Genomic DNA, 19,896 nt, shown 5'->3' on the forward strand with positions numbered 1-19,896 from the left:
TCCATAATGGATCCAACACAGTCGCGAGAGTCCAGTCCAAAGCGGATCCAACACAGCAGCGAGAGTCCCGTTCACAGCGGAGCCAGCAGGAAACCATCCCAAGCAGAGGCGGACCAGCAGCGCAGAGATGTCCCCAGCCTTTACACAGGCAAGCAGTACATGGCCACCGGATCGGACCGGACTCCCTCCACAAAGGAGAGTTTACTTGTATAGCCCTAAATCACTAGTATGTAAAAAAACTATGTAAATATCAATTATATTGAATACAATACCACATTTAAAAAATTCAAAGATTTATTTATGTTCCATTTGATTCAACATATTGCTCAGGTATTTTCTTTTTACTATCAAGATGTGACTGTACTACCTACTACTCACTACTGTCTAAAACAAGAGTGATCCCTTTCTACTAATTGGAATGTACACATTTTTGCAGTCAACCTTTTCTCAGAAATATGGTATTACTTTTCTTTCAGTGCCAGTATTTTCATTTGCATGCGTTCAAAAGTGACTTTAATCATGAGAAAATGATACAGTATGAGCTGAAGTATCAACAAGACAGTTTGTAATCTGGCACATAAAGACACATCACACAGGCAGTCCAATTCCCAGAACTCTCAATTGAAATTCAGTTACCGGTTAGTAGGTTTAAAAAAACATAAAAAATAAAACAATTCAAATAAACTATTCCTTTCCTCTTCGGCTCTTCTTGTGACTCTTTTTGGAACTCCTGTGGAAAGAAAGCAAACAGATTTAAATGTGAATTTAACTCAAGAGTGAGATATATAGATAATTACAGAGTAAGTTATAAAAATACATGGATAATTATAGAGTAAGTTATAGATCAAGGGATATGGGAAAAAGTAAGTTATAAAGCTTTATGGATAGTTTTAAAGATATAAACCCTAGATAGATATAGACCAGTGGTTCCCAAAGTGGGCGGTACTGCCCCCCTGGGGGCGGTGGAAAGATCTGGGGGGGCGGTGAGGAAGAAGGGGGCGGTACGGGGGCGGCAGTCCGAAGTCGAAGTCAGAAGTTCGAACGTTTGTTTGACGATTTTTACACAACACCTGCAGCAGGACGAGTCAGTGGACGACGCATCAGGGTTCGGTTACCACACGCCAACATCATATTTAGTAGAACGGGGCTTCAGTGCAGTCGCCTTGCTTCTTTCCAAGCAAAGAAACCGACTGAAAATTACTGACCGCGGGGATCTACGACTTCTTCTTAATGAGTTCCAGCCTGATGTTGAGAAGCTTATGTCCCTGCATCAAGCACATCCATACCATTAATATTAAGTGTGAGACAATGAAGGTTACTGGTGGAATGTTTATTTACCATTCTATGTTGCTGAAACAGTTAAAACTGCTAAAAAATTAATTGGTTTACTAAATTGGGTTTTATTTGTGAAATACACATTTGTGTTTAACCTTTCTCTTTTCAAATTGCAGCATACCAAATATCAAGATAGAGGTGTTTGTTTCCATATGTGTCTGTGGGGGGGGGGCGCTAGGAATTCACTGGGGAGCCAAGGGGGCGGCAGCCTGCAAAAGTTTGGGAACCATTGATATAGACTAAGTCATTCTAAAGTAAGTTTACCTCTCTGGGGACTTTGAGTGGCTGCGATGTCTGTGGCTTCGGTGGTGACCTGTTTCAAAAGAAAGAAAAAAGACAAAATAATTCACCACCAAAACTCACTGCGTTCAAATTAGTGCTGTCAAACAAATTATAAAATTAATGAAGTAATAAGCGATTACGGTAATTAATTGTGTTTAGTAATTAATTATGCTCACCTACAAAATACTGAGAAAAGCCTTTAAATTGTACTATTTCATGTAAATTAATTACATTGTTATAAAAACAGAAATAAACAAAGAGTTGCTTTAAAAGGTATATTTTTGAACAAATGTAGTGTGTTTTATTCACTAAAATAAAACATCTGGTCAATATAAAGTGCTGAACAGTTTTTTGAGTAATAAGTATTGAATGTTGAACTTGTGGCTTTTCCTCGTCCGCGCCTACCAATCACAGTGCTAGCATAGTTGAACAAACTGTGGTTTCAGACAACACACTTAACAAATAAACGTCTATACTGGTCACAATTTCAGGTTAGTCTTTTTAAAATATTTCCCATGGATTGGAGGAAATGTTGGCTTTGATTGACTTTCCACAGCTGTCAAGTACGTCAATATGCAACATTATTTGCTGTTTTAAACCTTATTAAACAACAGAACATGAACTTTATTACGTAGGGGTTTTGGTTTCCTTTTGTCCGGCTGCAGACGCGTGCCAGCGACTTATGACACACACAATTAACATTTTCCTCAATGTAAGTATGCTCTCATTTAAAATACAGTTTAAAGTACATGTACTATCTCACTATACTGATACACTGTGTTACATCATAGTATTAAGTCAGCTTGATGTGACGCCATTTCTCAATAGCTTGTGTAATAAATAGATGAGTTACATAAAAAAAGTAAATAAAATAAAGCGTTGTCTACATTTTACACACTCCTCACACACCTTTGAAGTTTCTAATGAATATTTGACACTATTTATTCGATATAATTTATCCTAAAACCGCCAAAATCACCAGCCAAGTCTCGTGACAGAGTGAGACCTCTTTTTCGCAGCTGGTAAAATATATAATCTTTGTGCTGCATGGCCTTAGTGTGCTTCATAGATATCACAGTGTTGTTGCCCACAGTGGAGCACAAGAAGAGGGCGGAGCAATTTGCAGGCATATAACATTTCAAGTTAAAAATAAGATTAACATAGCTAAAAGATATTAATAAATTAAATCACAATTAACATTAATTAATTTGATACATCTTTTTGAAATATAGATTATAATTCCATATTCAATATATACTTGAAAAAATCTTGAAATAAAAATATATTTAAAGAGAAACTGCACTTTTTGGGGGATTTTCATTATAACCCTTATGTAAGACAAGAACATATATATGTTTAGTTTTTTCTATGCATTCTAAGTCATAAATAAATGCTAGCAAAAGTCAGCTAACAAAGTAGCCAGCGGGAATCGCTCTATTCCGCATTCTAGCACTCTAAAAACATCCAAAAGCCTCCATCAAGGTTTATTACACCATCCATCCATCCATCTATTTTCTACCGCTTGTCCCTTTCGGGGTCACGGGGGGTGCTGGAGCCTATCTCTGCTGCATTTGGGTGGAAAGCGGTATACACCTTGGAGAAGTCGTCACATCATTAGGAAGGAACCCACACAGCCACGGGGAGAACATGCTAATTCCATGCAGAAAGATCCCGAGCCCGGGATTGAACTTAGGACTACTCAGGACCTTTATATTGTGAGGCACGTGCACTAACCCCTGATCCACCGTGCCGCCCGGTTTAACACAAACCCTGTAAATGTTGTTGCTATTGCTTATGGAAATAGCATTTGTTGTGATGTGTCTGTTAAATTAATACACCGCCGTAGCAAAATACGTAAATATTACATGTTCTTATAAATGTGCCTGTAACTAAATTACATAAATATTTTTACAGGGTTTTATACACACCCTGTAAATATATAGGTAATTTAGTAACAGGCACAAGTAACTATATTACATCTATATTTACAGGGTTTGATACACACCCTGTAAATATAGATGTAATTTAGTTAGAGGCACATTCATAAGAACATGTAATATTTACATATTAAGCTCATTTTAAGCATATGGCGGTGTATTGATTTAACAGACACATCACAACAAATGCTATTTCCATAAACAATAACTACTACTTGTATCACACTTCATGAGAGACAACAAACACTACTACTTTAGGAAAAATGGTGATCCAAAACCTTATATTTTTTCAAACCTGAATATAAAGAGGATGACCTACAAGTTTTACAATCTGTGTGATAAGCCGATCCTTTTGGGAAACAGTAAGCATCACGTAACAGTATTCTTAAGTGCTAAACAAGAAATAAAAACTACCAACATAATAAAACAATCACTTTACAGTGTCTGCTCTCACTAATATGCCAAATGTTGGGACCTTTATATCTTCCCGTTTGGATAAAAAATTAATCACAATTGTCACCCAGGTTACAAAAAAAAAGTTGCCGCAAACGAGCGTCTTTTTTTTTTGTCAAAGTTGAGCGACTTCTTGGTTTATGGCTACATCTTTCTACTATCCAGATGAGAAGCATGATTTACAATCAAGAATTAACTTTTACCAACCAAGAGGCGATGCAACATCTTAGCGGCTCAATATGTCAATAAAGCAGTTAGCACTCTGTGATTATAGCTTAAAATACCACTATTGCTAATACTTGCTTGATATTCAGGTCTTGAGATGTAAATGGAGTATTACTGGCGTTTTTCAAGATGTTTATTTCGAGGGCGTCATATAGAAGTTCCCATTGACTCTATTGTCAGCTGATTTTTGCTAAAATGTATTTACAATTTAGAATGCATAAAAAACAAAAACATATGTGTTCTTACAAAAGGATTTGTAATTATAGGGGGGAAAAAGGGCAGTTCTCCTTTAAGAAGAGAGAAATTATGTTTTCTTCATGGATTGTAAAACCTCTGAGGCAAAAATGTGCTTGTCCACTTTAAAAACATCACAGAGCTTACCTGGGGATCGATGGCGTCGTTCTCGAGACCGACTGCGGTGGCGACGGGGGCTTTTACTGCGATGGCGCTCTCTTCTAGGAGAAAGGCTTTAAAAACATGATAGTCTTATTAATGACATTGTTAGAAATCTCCAAGACAATTTGTGGACACCACTGGTCGGCATTGTTAATGTTTAATATGTGGAATTCACACACACCTTCGTCTCTTTGGAGATCGGCTCCTCCTAAAAACAAAAAACACACACAAAATAGCTGAGTATTAGAATACCGATTGAATACACACTTAACCTTCTTAATAGCTGTCAATAATAAAATAGTTGCATTAATAACTTTTTTGTCATAACTAAAAGACCAACCGTCTCGGTGAGCGACTCCGTTTATGACGAGGCGACTGGGAACGGCGAATTCGGTCCTCACGGTAACCACGTCTGTGAGGTTCAGGAGTGACGACTCTCTCTGGCTGGAAGCAGAAATACAAAGTCAGCAAAGCCAAAATTCACATGATGTGAGTGCGAATGTGCGACCCTGGTAGGGACAAACGGTAGAAAATGGATAGATATCACAAGTCGAGTAAGCGTTATGACATAAATAGAAGATGTAGACGGTTGGTCTTGTGTTCAAGTCAAACAAAGACTCACGTGCAAGCGGACTGAGACCCATCTCTCAACCGCTCTCGACCCGCTTGGTTGGTGCACAGCAGGGTTCTGTGGATTGTGTTCACACATGACCCCACCCTTCCAGGACAGGGTTCCCAGACACACGGCCCGCGAGACGTTAATTTGCGGCCCCCACCTTATTATGAAAGTTTAATGTTGGTGGGGCTCGCGAGTTTTATGTGAATGGCGCTTGAGAGCGTTGTGTTATTTGGGTCCAAAATGGCTCTTTCAACATTCTGGGTTGCCTACCTCTGCATTAGTGGAAAAGCGGCAAATAAGTGAAAGCCACAGATACGTTGCCATGGAGACGAGGGTTTTCTTACGTGCCTGGCTGCAGTCACACCGCGACACCTGTCCGTCAGTAATAACAGTCCCTGATAATCTGGACCAATTCAAACCGTTATTGTTTTTTTTTTCTTGATTAATTTGCATTGCCTCACACGATGAACACTACATATATTTCTATATGACGCCGGAGAACCCTCCAGGAGCAGTCACTTTTTTGCGCTAACTATCCAGGTACTTTCCCGACTATTATCCAATCCAATCCACTTTATTTATATGGCACATTTAAACAACAATAACGTTTCCAAAGTGCTGCACAGCCATGTTAAAAACAATATTAAGAAAACAAAAAACAATATTATTCTCCACCAATGACTGAATAAAAACAAAAAATAAATAAATATAAAACCAATAAAAACAATATAAAAACAAATATGATTAAAAACTATTTTAAAGTGTAAAATCAATTAAAACAATAAAATAGAAATCAAAGTGTATAAAAAACACAGAGGACAACAGAGGACAGAGGACCACACAACTCACGTAGTGTTAAAAGCCAAAGAATAAAAGTGGGTCTTAAGACGAGACTTAAAAAACTCCACTGTGGAAGCAGTTTGAACATGGAGGGGCAGAGTGTTCCAGAGCTTAGGGCCGACCACAGAGAAGGCCCTGTCTCCCCTGGTCTTAACTCTGGTCTTGGGCACCACGAGCTGGAACTGGCTCTCGGACCTCAGAGCGCGCGCAGGAATGTAAATTTGGATGAGGTTCGAGATATATTGAGGTGCCAGTCCATGTAAAGATTTAAAAACAAACAGCAATGTTTTAAAATCAATTCTAAAATGAACAGGGAGCCAGTGCAAACTCTGAAGAATTGGGGTTATATGCTGGCGTTTCCTGGCCCCTGTTAAAAGTCCTGCTGCTGCGTTCTGGACTAACTGCAACCGGGAGAGAGCTTTTTGGCTAATGCCAGCATAAAGTGCATTGCAGTAGTCCAGGCCACTTGAAATAAAAGTATGAACCACTTGTTCAATAAGGTTAAAAGATAAAAACGGTTTAACCTTTACTAAAAGACGAAGGTGATAAAAACACGATTTTAAAACGCCATTGACTTGTTTGTGTAGTTTAAAATTGCTGTCTATAGTGACCCCCGCCGTGTTGCTGTAGGGAGGAAAAGCGGAACTACAGACATTGCGGAAATAAAATTATTTTCCTTGCGTCGGCTAGACACCAGACATGTCTTTTTCAAAGCCTGCAGTGAAGAGAAAGGTCAGTGATGATCAAAGACAATTCCAGGAAAAGTGGGAGATGCAATATTTCTTTGTTGAGCACAGGAGCACCATGACGTGTCTTATTTGCACAGAGAAAGTTGCGCTGCACAAGGGATACAATTTGAAACGTCATTATACAACTAGACATGCTGAGGAGTATGCAACATTTTTTTTAAATACATTTTTTCTTGCGGCCCAGCCTCACCCAGACTCTGCATCCAGTGGCCCCCAGGAGAATTGAGTTTGAGACCCCTGCCCCAAGACTAGCAAGTTGCTAATTTCAAGCTAACAATGATTAATGAAGCAGTCATGAACCAATTGTCACACACTTAGGAAATATTGAATATTAGGGATGTATTGATATCAAAATCTCACGTCACGATATTATTGTGGTATTGCTCCTTTCTCTCCTTTCATCAGCAGCTCATTTTGTTTCTCACTGTGGCAATATGGTTGTTAAAGGGTCAGGATTTTTGTGATTAATGATAGTTTGTGAGGGCACCAACGGGACTTTTGTGCAATGGCAGAGCAGTGCATAGAGCACAGTTTAAGCTACTCGTTGTTTTAGCTTGTTAATAAAGAGATAGTTAATTCATCACCTCCTTATGTTTATTTGATATACACTACTGTACACCACGTTATATTGTCTTCAAAGAAGGGCTGGACGATATATCGAATATACTCGATATACAGTACCACGGGTTTGTCTCTGTGCGATAAAGAAAATAACTATAATGAGTATACGTTCTCACGCAGTTGCTTTTAGCTGCAGGCATCACACTACAGGCTCTTCTCACGTTTTTCTGTCTCTGCTTCTCAAAAAGTGATAAAACAAGCGCACCTTGTTACATACATCACATGATGTCGCACGTGCAATGTCATACAAAGGTTGCAGAAAGGAATGTACCATAGGTAAAGTTAGCTGTGGCAGCTAACTTCTGTGGCAGGTGCAGGTGGTAATACGAGACAGAGAAGATGCGAATCTGGTAACAAATGGAGGAAGAATTAATCCCCAAGGAAAAGAGCGCGGGGTCCATCATCTGGCGGTGGGATATGTCAAGTATACGGCAAAAGCGTTGCTACAAAAAGTAGCGCCACTACTAAATTGTAGCATCATTTGAAAAGTCACCCGCTAGAGAATGAAGAGTGCTTGAAACTCTGCATGTCAACATCTCGGCCGGTGCCACACCAACAAAATGCCAAAACAACTTGCACATCAACACCATTTTCAGATCAACACCGTATGAAAAAAATAGTCAAAAAAAAGATATAACATCCGCAGTAACCTATCACATAGCAAAGGACATACACTATTTGATTTCCTATTATGCAGCTCATTTTTATTTGACAGTTATTGAAATATCTTGTGTAAAATCATGTGCTAAAGTTCACTTTATTTGTTTTAAACTATTGTAGTGGCGTTCTGTACAAAAAGTGCACTTTAATTTGGTGTTGTTTTGATATGTCATCTTAGTGACATCATGCACAAAAGTGCACTAATAGCTTGTTTTAAAATGTCTGACAATCTTGCACTTGCTGTTTTGAAAGGACATGAATGTTTGTGCCGCTGTTTAATAACTGTTTAATAAATACACTTTTGCTCAATTGACTTTGTTCTGATTTCCCTCTCTGCATGACAGTTTAAAATGAGCATTTATTAATGCAGTATGAAGAAGAATGTGTGAATGTAGACACATAGAATCATCATACTGCTGTGATTATATGCATCAAGTGTTCATTCAAGGCTAAGTCAAAATATCCAGATGTATATCGTGACATGGCCTAAAAATATCGAGATAATAATGAAAGGCCATATTGCCCAGCCCTACCTAATGTGTACATACTTTCATCAAAACACGGACTTTAGTTGAGGCTGGAACCCATTATTCATATCTACGTTGTTTCTTAGTGAGAAATTTGCTTCAGTATACATACTTTTCTATTCACGACCCTGTTCCAAAACCAATTACGGTTGTGAATAGAGATTCTACTTTTCCTGTGTTGTTATCACTTTTTAACATTTATATTAAACAAAAAAGACCAGAAACATGTGATGCTCAAATAAAGATTATGAAAGATGGCAAAAGCCACGGTGCTAGCCAGTAGCCACAACAATACAGCACTTCCTTATTATGCACCAATAACTATTCGAAATGAACGAGGTTGCATTTAGGAGCGCCCGGAATTATGAGCATCAATAATACAACACAAGTCAATCATTTTTAGCGCATTCTTTATGTTTTGTGTTGCTGCAATGGTTATGACAATTTGTTGTGGTTATCATGTCATTTGTATAATTGAAGTATTTGAATTACTAGTCTGTTCAAATGGAATGTCTAGTTTGGTGTTAGTATCGGTTAAAATATAAACGATACCCATCCCTAAGTGCATCGTTACCCTCTCTTCTTCGTCCTCTTCCTCACTGCTCTCCATTTCATCGAGGTCCTCTTCCAGAGCACTGATACGTTGGTCTAACAACTCGGCCTCCTCAAGGACTTGTCTTTTCTGAGACACAAAAGTTTCAGCAGATACTTCAGTGGAACAAGTGGCGATATACAGTAAGACACGCTTTAAGATACCTGAAGCCGGGGCAGGATGATGTCACATGCTCGCTCTTCGTGAAGAAGCTGGTTGATGAACTCATCCACGTGCATTAACTCAAACTCTGGAATGGAGACCTTTATTAGAAACACCCACCACCTCATTCTTGCAATGGCATAATCTGATCTTTGTTATGTCATTTTGTTTCTCATGTTAATGACAATGTCTACAATTGATCATATCTACTATGTATTGCATGTGGAGGAGCGATTGCGCTGATTAAATGAACCCAAGGTGTGAATCATTGCCACGCACGCACGCACATACACACACATTGTACACTTTTTATATACATATAGATGAACTATTAGAATTTCTTATTGTGGTGCTGAAAGCACATTAACATTACTATGGTTACTAGATGACAAATTAAATGAATCAGACAGATATCATTCAATATTTAAAACATACATTACCCCCGTTTCTGTTTTGCGTCTTTATTTTTCGGTAATCATTGTACAAGGGCTCCAGGTATTTGTAACAATCCACTGCCGTGCCTGTTAACCGCATGTACATGGCTCCAAGTAAACGAACATATCTGAAACAAAAAAAAAAATCAATTATGTTTTTTTTCTACATTTGCCAAACTTTCGCAAATGTAAGATCTCCATAGAACAATAGCTAATAGTGGAGTTTTGTCACTATTGCAGAAGCAGCAGCATGTCAGACTTATTCTGGTTCTGTAGTAACGGGTGACAAAATAAATCATGTCAAGTTCAAAGTATAGTAGAGAGTAGGGCTGGGCGATATGGCTTTTTTTTAATATCTTAATATTTTCAGGCCATATCACGATACAAGATATATATCTCCATATTTTGCCTTAGCCTTGAATGAACACTTGATGCATATAATCACAGCAGTATGATGATTCTGTGTCTACATTCAAACATTCTTCTTCATACTGCATTCATGTATGCTACTTTTAAACTTTCATGCAAAGAGGGAAATCACGACTAAGTCAATTGACCAGAAGTGTATTTATTAAAAAGTTATTAAGCAGTGGCACAAACATTCATGTCATTTCCAAAACAGAAAGTGCAAGATTGTCAGAGACATTTTAAAACCAGCTATTGGTGCACTTTTGTGCATGATGTCACTAAGATGACATATGATAAATGATAAGTGGGTTGTACTTGTATAGCGCTTTTCTACCTTCAAGGTACTCAAAGCGCTTTGACACTACTTCCACATTTACCCATTCACACACACATTCACACACTGATGGAGGGAGCTGCCATGCAAGGCGCCAACCAGCACCCATCAGGAGCAAGGGTGAAGTGTCTTGCTCAGGACACAACGGACGTGATGAGGTTGGTACTAGGTGGGATTTGAACCAGGGACCCTCGGGTTGCGCACGGCCACTCTCCCACTGCGCCACGCCGTATCAAAACAACACTAAATTAAAGTGCACTTTTTGTACAGTACGCAACTACAATAGTTTAAAACAAGTAAAGTGCACTTTTGTGCATGATGTCACACAAGATATTTCAAAAACTGTCAAATAAAAATGATCTGCATAATAGGAAATCACTTGCTATGTGGTAGGTTACAGTGGACGTTATCTCCTTCTGTTGTTGACTATTCTTTTCATACGGTGTTGATGTGGAAATGTTTGTCTTGGCATTTTGTTGGTGTGGCAGTGAATGGAGATGTTGACATGCGGATATTCAAGCACTCTTCATTCTCTAGTGCGTGACTTTTCAAATGATGTAACATTATAGCAGTAATGCTACTTTTTGTAGCAACACTTTTGCCCCACACTTGACAAATTACTGTTGTCTGTTCGACATATTCCCACTTGAAGCCAAACCACCGCCAGACGATGGACCCCTGCTGTTTTTCTTGGGAATTAATTCTTCCTTCATTTGTTACCAGATTGGCACCAGATTTTACCAGATCTGAACCTTTTCATATTACCACTCGCACCACAGCTAATGTTACCCATGCTGCTACCTCTCTGCTCCGCGAGGGTGTATAGGTATGTGACCTATGTAAGAAGGTGCGCTTGCTGTCTGAGAAGGAGAGACAACAAAGAGTGAGAAGAGCCTGCAGTGTAATGCCAGCAGCTAAAAGCAACTGCGTGAGAATGTATACTCGAATATCACAACATAGTCATTTCTTATATCGCACAGAGACAAACCCACGATATATCGAGTATCTGCCCTAGTTTGATGGGGTTTTTTAAGTGAGGGTTGAGGTGTTAAGCGACATTGCTTAAAAGCCTACTGAAATGAGATGTTCTTATTTAAACGGGGATAGCAGGTCCATTCTATGTGTCATACTTGATCATTTCGCGATATTGCCATATTTTTGCTGAAAGGATTTAGTAGAGAACATCCACGATAAAGTTCGCAACTTTTGGTCGCTAATATAAAAGCCTTGCCTGTACCGGAAGTAGCAGACGATGACGTCACTGGAGTGAGGGCTCCTCACATCCTCACATTGTTTATAATGTCAGCCTCCAGCAGCAAGAGCTATTCGGACCGAGAAAGCGACAATTTCCCCATTAATTTGAGCGAGGATGAAAAATTTGTAGATGAGGAACTTTAGAGTGAAGGAAGAAAAAAAAAGGTGATTGTATTGGGAGTGACTCAGATGTTTTTAGACACATTTACTAGGATAATTCTGGGAAATCCCTTATCTTTCTATTGTGTTGCTAGTGTTTTAGTGTGTTAAATAGTACCTGAGTGTTGGAGAGGTACTATTGACGGGTGTGTTGACGCCAGTGTCTGAGAGAAGTCTGGAAGCTGCAGCAGGACAGAAGCTACGCTGATCCCCGGTAAATGGCGACTTTTTACTACAATTTTGTCACCGAAACCTGCCAGTTGACAAGTGGTCGGGATCCATGTTCGCTTGACCGCTCTGATCCATAGTAAAGCTTCACCTTCGGGAATTTTAAGCAAGGAAACACCGTGTGGATGTGTGGCCAAAGGCTAAAAGTTCCCACCTCCATCTTTTGACTTTTATTTTCCATTATTAATTGAAAAATTGCAAAAGATTCAGCAACACAGATGTCCAGAATACTTTGTAATTGCGCGATGAAAAGAGACGACTTTTAGCCGCAAGTGGTGCGGGGCTAATATGTCCCCTCCAACCAATAACGTCACAAACACGCATCATCATTCCGCGATGTTTTAAACAGGAAACTCCGGGGATATTTAAAATTGTAATTTAGTAAACTAAATCGGCCGTATTGGTATGTGTTGCAATGTTAATATGTCATCATTGATGTATAAACTATCAGACTGTGTGGTCGGTAGTAGTGGCTTTCAGTAGGCCTTTAAAAGGGGAATTGCACTTTTTAATGTGTTTTAAATAGTGAAAAAATGCTAGTACATGGCAGCTAACAATGCAGGTAAAAGGAATAATCTATTGCGGCAATAGAGAAATTAAAAATAATAACAAAACCAAACAATGCCCCATTCACGTGCCATACCATGCATATTTGCCAAGCTAGGCAAGTAGACCTGGACATTATATCGATATACCCAATATATCGCGGGTTTGTCTCTGTGCGATATAGAAAATGGCTATATCGTGATATTCTAGTATACATTCTCACGCAGTTGCTTTTAGCTGCTGGCATTACACTACAGGCTCTTCCCACTCTCCCGTCTCTCCTTCTCAGACAGCAAGCGCACCTTCTTACATACGTCACGTGTGCAACGTCACACGCCCTCCCCGAGCAGAGAGGAAGCCTACATGGGTAACATTAGCTGTGATGCTAACAGTGCGTTGAGAGTGGTAATACGAGAGAGAGAAGGTGCGAATCTGGTAACAAATGGAGGTAGAGTTAATTCCCAAGAAAAACAGCACGGGGTGCATCGTCAGGCGGTGGTTTGGCTTTAAGCGGGAATAAGTTGAACAATTATGCAGCAAAAGCGTTGCTACAAAAAGTAGCAGCTCTACTAATGTAGCATCATTTGAAAAGTCACCTACTAGAGAATGAAGAGTGTTTGAAACTACATGTCAACATCTCCGTTCTGTGCCACATCCACAAAATGCCGAAACAACAATTTCCAGATCAACACCGTATGAAAAAAAAATCAGCAACAGAAGGAGATAACGTCCGCAGGAACCTACCACAGAACGAAGGACATACACTATTTGATTTTCTATTATGCAACTCATTTCTATTTGACAGTTTTTTAAATATCTTGTGTGACATCATGCACAAAAGTGCACTTTATTTGTTTTAAACTATTGTAGTGGCATTCTGTACAAATAGTGCACTTTAATTTAGTGTTGTTTTGATATGTCATCTTAGTGACATCATGCACAAAAGTGCACTGATAGCTTGTTTTAAAATGTCTCTGACAATCTTGTACTTTCTGTTTTGAAATGACATGAATGTTTGTGCCACTGCTTAATAACTGTTTCATAAATACACTTTTGGTCAATTGACTTAGTTGTGATTTCCCTCTCTGCATGAAAGTTTAAAATGAGCATGTATTAATGTTTTCATGAAGACACATACAATTATCATACTGCTGTGATTATATGCATCAAGTGTTTATTCAAGTCTCAGGCAAAATATCGAGATATATATATCGTGTATCGTGACATGGCCCAAAAAATATCGAGATAATAATTAAAAGGCCGTATCACCCAGCCCTACATCAAACATTAGATTCTACTCACTTAAAATCTTCGTTTTTGATGAACTCCACAATAATGTCTTTTTCGGGTTGGATCTGCAGCAGCTTCAGCAAAAGACAGATGAAGGGAGTGGGCTTGATGTTTCCACCAAACACTCCGCCAACATATCTCAGTTCCATGGCTTTATCCACAACCAGCTCAGCTGTGGAATAACAAAAGGAAAAAGTAATGCATTAAATCATTAAATGAGGGACGCACAAACAGGCCCTGCCAGATATCAACTTAGTAAGGGCCAGAGCGCCAAATCGCTTTGTTTCCTTGTCATCGTTCAAGAGGTTTTTTATTTTTTGTGTCTTACACCACCTTACGGAAATTTTCTTTGGATAGTCTTTCCCCCATGTAGCCAAGATGGTGACTATTCAGAGTGCAGATCGCTCCAAAGGGATTGCACTTAGGCACTAAAAAGAGTAAATGTAAAGTACAAAAGTGTACCAATTGAGACGCGGCATTGGAAAAAGAATCGGATTAAAGTAGCAGTAAAATGGTAAAATATGTTGACTTTTTATTGTCGCTATTATCATATACTTCTGATTTATAAGACCAAGACACTTACAGTTTGCGAGGAAACAGATATGATCAAAATATACATTTTTACAGAGATTCACAAATATTTTTGGGGATTTTGATCATGACCCAAATTCAGCGGTGTGCTCCGGAGAGAAAGTAAAGAATATCATGGCTGAAGCCAGAGATTTCTTGTCGTCTGTCCATTTCTCGAGATATATCACTGGAATGTGAGGGGGAATTCCAGGAAAGCGAAACAGAAATAAACAGGCCATATGTGGGAGGCACATTCATAACAACATGTAATATTTACGTATTTTGGTGGGGTATTCATTTTACAGGCGCATCACAACATCTGTGTGTCCCTTCAACCACAACAACAACACTACTAATCATAACAGACTTAATAAGAGACAAGAAAGAGTACTTTAGTACCAATGTACTCCCTTTTTAGACCAGTTGATCTGCCGTTTCTTTTCTTTTTCTCCTATGTCCCACTCTCCCTTGTGGAGGGGGTCCGGTCCGATCCGGTGGCCATGTACTGCTCGCCTGTGTATCGGCTGGGGACATCTCTGCGCTGCTGATCCGCCTCCGCTTGGGATGGTTTCCTGCTGTGTTGGATCCGCTTTGGACTGGACTCTCGCGGCTGTGTTGGATCCATTATGGATTGAACTTTCACAGTATCAGGTTAGACCCGCTCGACATCCATTGCTTTCGTCCTCTCCAAGGTTCTCATAGTCATCATTGTCACCGACGTCCCACTGGGTGTGAGTTTTCCTTGCCCTTATGTGGGCCTACCGAGGATGTGGTGGTGGTTTGTGCAGCCCTTTGAGACACTAGTGATTTAGGGCTATATAAGTAAACATTGATTGATTGATTGATTGAATGATGATCAAGAACCTTATATTTTTTCTATTCTGAATCTAAGGAGAATGAGCTACACGTGTGAGACAATGTATGCTAAAACTGATGCAGTTTTAGTGAAACATTAAGCATCATGTAGCAGTATTGCACAGTGCTAAACAAGAAATACAAATAATAAAAAAAACGCTTACTGTACAATATTTGCTCTCACTGGGTGGGATTACGGGTGATGAGATGTTTATATCTTCCAGTTTAGACGAGGAAATAATAATAATCCTCACAAAGGGTTGAAAATAGAGTTGCATGATAATGGCTTTTTTGCCGATTTCCGATATTCCGACAGTGTCCAACTCTTAATTACCGATTCCGATATCAACCGATACGTATTTACACACATTATTATGCCTAGTTTTGTTGTGATGCATTAAACAATGTAACAAGGTTTTCCAAAATAAATCAACTCAAGGTATGGAAAAAAAATGCCAACATGGCACTGCCATATTTATTATTGAAGTCACAAAGTGCATTATTTTTTTTTTTACGTTCCTCAAAACAGCATCTTGGAATTCGGAACATGCTCTCCCTGAGAGAGCATAAGGACGTTGAGGTGGGCAGGGTAGGCGGTAGCGGGTGGGTGTATATTGCAGCGTCCCGGAAGAGTAAGTGCAGCAAGGGGTGCTGGGTACCGTATTTTTCAGACTGTAAGTCGCAGTTTTTTAAATAATTTGGCCGGGGGTGCCACATATACTCCGGAGCGACTTATGTGTGAAATTATTAACACATTACCGTAAAATATCAAACAATATTATTTATCTCATTCGTGGAACAGACGAAGAAAATGTCAGCAATCGTCACAGACACGTCAACCAATAAGAATTTGGCAGGGGAGGGTCATGGCAGATGTGCATTGTGGGTCATGGAATGCTAACTGCTATATGCTATAGCCGTAGCTATTAAGATGGATCATTACATCGTTGGCGGTAACTTACAAAAAGTGAGAAGGGTTGCCCACATATGCGGTCCTCTCCAAGGTTTCTCATAGTCATTGTCACCGACGTCCCACTGGGGTGAGTTATTCCTTGCCCTTATGTGGGCTCCATACCGCTGATATCGTGGCTTGTGCAGCGCTTTGAGACACTTGTGATTTAGGGCTATATAAATAAACATTGATTGATTGATTGATTGATTGATTGATTGCTTCTTCCTACTCCTTTTCGGACATGATGTAAACATAAATGATATGAAATGGTGTGATGTATTATGCTGTAAGTGTGTTCATGTTCCAAATAAACTAAAAGAAAGAAAGAAAGTAACAGGAAAATGGCGCACATACCAAAACTGATGCAAAAAAAAAAAATGAGTGTATTAAATAGATGTAAATTACAGGCAGATGTTAACAATATATCTAATAGTTTTTGATGGTGGAAATACACGTGTGGGTCTGATTCATTCATTTATTGACTTTGGTCAAGACAGCGTATATTTAATAAGTTGGTTTGAAAATTAAAGTTAAAATGATGACACATATTAATAGTCCAAATTAAAACTACTATGTATTACAAACACATGTTAAAACTACTATAAACACATGTTAAAATTACTATGTATTACAAACACATGTTAAAGCTACTATGTATTAAAAACACATGTTAAAACTACTATAAACATGTGTTAAAACTACTATGTACTACAAACATGTTTAAAACTACCATGTACTACAAACACATGTTAAAACACAATGTATTACAAACACATGTTAAAACTACTATGTACTACAAACATGTTTAAAACTACTATGTATTACAAACATGTTTAAAACTACTATGTAATACAAACATGTTTAAAACTACTATGTAATACAAACATGTTTAAAACTGCTGTGTACTACAAATATGTCTAAAACTACTATGTACTACAAACACATGTTAAAACTATGTATTACAAACATGTTTAAAACTACCATGTACTACAAACATGTTTAAAACTACTGTGTACTACAAATATGTCTAAAACTACTATGTACTACAAACACATGTTAAAACGATGTACTACAAACATGTTTAAAACTACTATGTATTACAAACATGTTTAAAACTACTATGTGCTACAAACACACGTTAAAACACAATGTATTACAAACACTGGTTTAAAACTACTATGTGCAACAAACACGTGTTAAAACACAATGTATTACAAACATGATAAAACTACTATGTACTACAAACATGTTAAAACAATGTATTACAAACATGTTTAAAACTACTATGTACTACAAACACATGTTAAAACTACTATGTGCAACAAACACGTGTTAAAACACAATGTATTACAAACATGATAAAACTACTATGTGCTACAAACACGTGTTAAAACACAATGTATTACAAACATGATAAAACTACTATGTACTACAAACACATTTAAAACACAATGTATTACAAACATGTTTAAAACTACTAAGTACTACAAACACATGTTAAAACTACTATGTGCTACAAACATGTTTAAAATTACAATGTATTACAAACACATGTTAAAACTACTATGTACTACAAACATGTTTAAAACTACTATGTGCAACAAACACATGTTAAAACACAATGTATTACAAACATGATAAAACTACTATGTACTACAAACACATTTAAAACACAATGTATTACAAACATGTTTAAAACTACTATGTACTACAAACATGTTTAAAACTACTATGTGCTACAAACATGTTTAAAACTACAATGTATTACAAACACATTTTAAAACTACTATGTACTACAAACATGTTTAAAACTACAATGTACTACAAACATGTTTAAAACTACAATGTATTACAAACATGTTTAAAGCTACAATGTATTACAAACATGTTTAAAGCTACAATGTATTACAAACATGTTTAAAACTACAATGTACTACAAACATGTTTAAAACTACTATGTACTACAAACATGTTTAAAACTACTATGTGCTACAAACATGTTTAAAACTACAATGTATTACAAACACATGTTAAAACTACTATGTACTACAAACATGTTTAAAACTACAATGTACTACAAACATGTTCAAAACTACAATGTATTACAAACACATGTTAAAACTACTATGTACTACAAACATGTTTAAAACTACTATGTACTACAAACATGTTTAAAACTACTATGTGCTACAAACATGTTTAAAACTACAATGTACTACAAACATGTTTAAAACTACAATGTACTACAAACATGTTTAAAACTACTATGTGCTACAAACATGTTTAAAACTACAATGTACTACAAACATGTTTAAAACTACTATGTACTACAAACATGTTTAAAACTACAATGTACTACAAACATGTTTAAAACTACAATGTACTACAAACATGTTTAAAACTACTACGTACTACAAACATGTTTAAAACTACTATGTACTACAAACATGTTTAAAACTACTATGTACTACAAACATGTTTAAAACTACTATGTACTACAAACATGTTTAAAACTACTATGTACTACAAACATGTTTAAAACTACTATGTACTACAAACATGTTTAAAACTACAATGTACTACAAACATGTTTAAAACTACTATGTGCTACAAACATGTTTAAAACTACTATGTACTACAAACATGTTTAAAACTACTATGTGCTACAAACATGTTTAAAACTACTATGTACTACAAACATGTTTAAAACTACTATGTACTACAAACATGTTTAAAACTACTATGTACTACAAACATGTTTAAAACTACTATGTACTACAAACATGTTTAAAACTACTATGTGCTACAAACATGTTTAAAACTACTATGTACTACAAACATGTTTAAAACTACTATGTACTACAAACATGTTTAAAACTACTATGTACTACAAACATGTTTAAAACTACTATGTACTACAAACATGTTTAAAACTACTATGTACTACAAACATGTTTAAAACTACTATGTGCTACAAACACATGTTAGCATGCAAACATGCGACTTGCCTGTCAGACCGAAGCATTCTTCTTTCCAGTACTTGGACTCATAGATTCTGGTCCTGATGATCTTCTCCACTAAATACTGAGGATTAGTGCCGTGGATGCTGGTTGCATCTTTGACTGTCCTGTTGGCCATTATTCTGCTTGTGCTTCTTTCTAGTCTGCTTTTGCTTCTTTTTGGAGACTAGACTTCTTCTCCGTCTTCTTCTTCTTCTTCTTCTTCTTCTTCTTCTTCTTCTACTACTTCGCTTTCTTCCTCGTCGTGTATTAGCAGTAGGCAAGTCATTTAGTGTACATCACTGCCCCCTTTTGGTAAGGAGTGTGATTCAGGCTCAAACACCGAGTTCAGGACATTTTAAAATAAAACAAATCTATTAAAAACGACCTGGTTTCAACTAAAATATTGATCCAAGGGATGAGGACAATATATTAAAGTGGTTACTTTCAATTACTTAAGGTTTTGATA

General features: G+C 37.5%; 1 protein-coding gene across 1 annotated transcript; it reads right to left on the reverse strand.

Annotated features, from left to right (window-relative positions):
• Positions 1–276: 276 nt before the first annotated feature.
• Positions 277–19,675, reverse strand: LOC133547701 (pre-mRNA-splicing factor 38A). Its single transcript, XM_061893260.1, has 10 exons — positions 19,437–19,675; positions 14,064–14,223; positions 9,839–9,960; positions 9,401–9,486; positions 9,219–9,326; positions 4,969–5,072; positions 4,810–4,836; positions 4,614–4,699; positions 1,600–1,648; positions 277–730 (listed from the first exon to the last, which is right to left on the reverse strand). Exons 1-10 carry the CDS (start codon positions 19,564–19,566, stop codon positions 685–687), a joined length of 918 nt encoding a protein of 305 aa, XP_061749244.1. The 5' UTR covers positions 19,567–19,675; the 3' UTR covers positions 277–684.
• Positions 19,676–19,896: the final 221 nt, after the last annotated feature.

Source organism: Nerophis ophidion, unplaced genomic scaffold (genome assembly GCF_033978795.1).
Source record: "Nerophis ophidion isolate RoL-2023_Sa unplaced genomic scaffold, RoL_Noph_v1.0 HiC_scaffold_159, whole genome shotgun sequence".
NCBI classification, from domain to species: domain Eukaryota; kingdom Metazoa; phylum Chordata; class Actinopteri; order Syngnathiformes; family Syngnathidae; genus Nerophis; species Nerophis ophidion.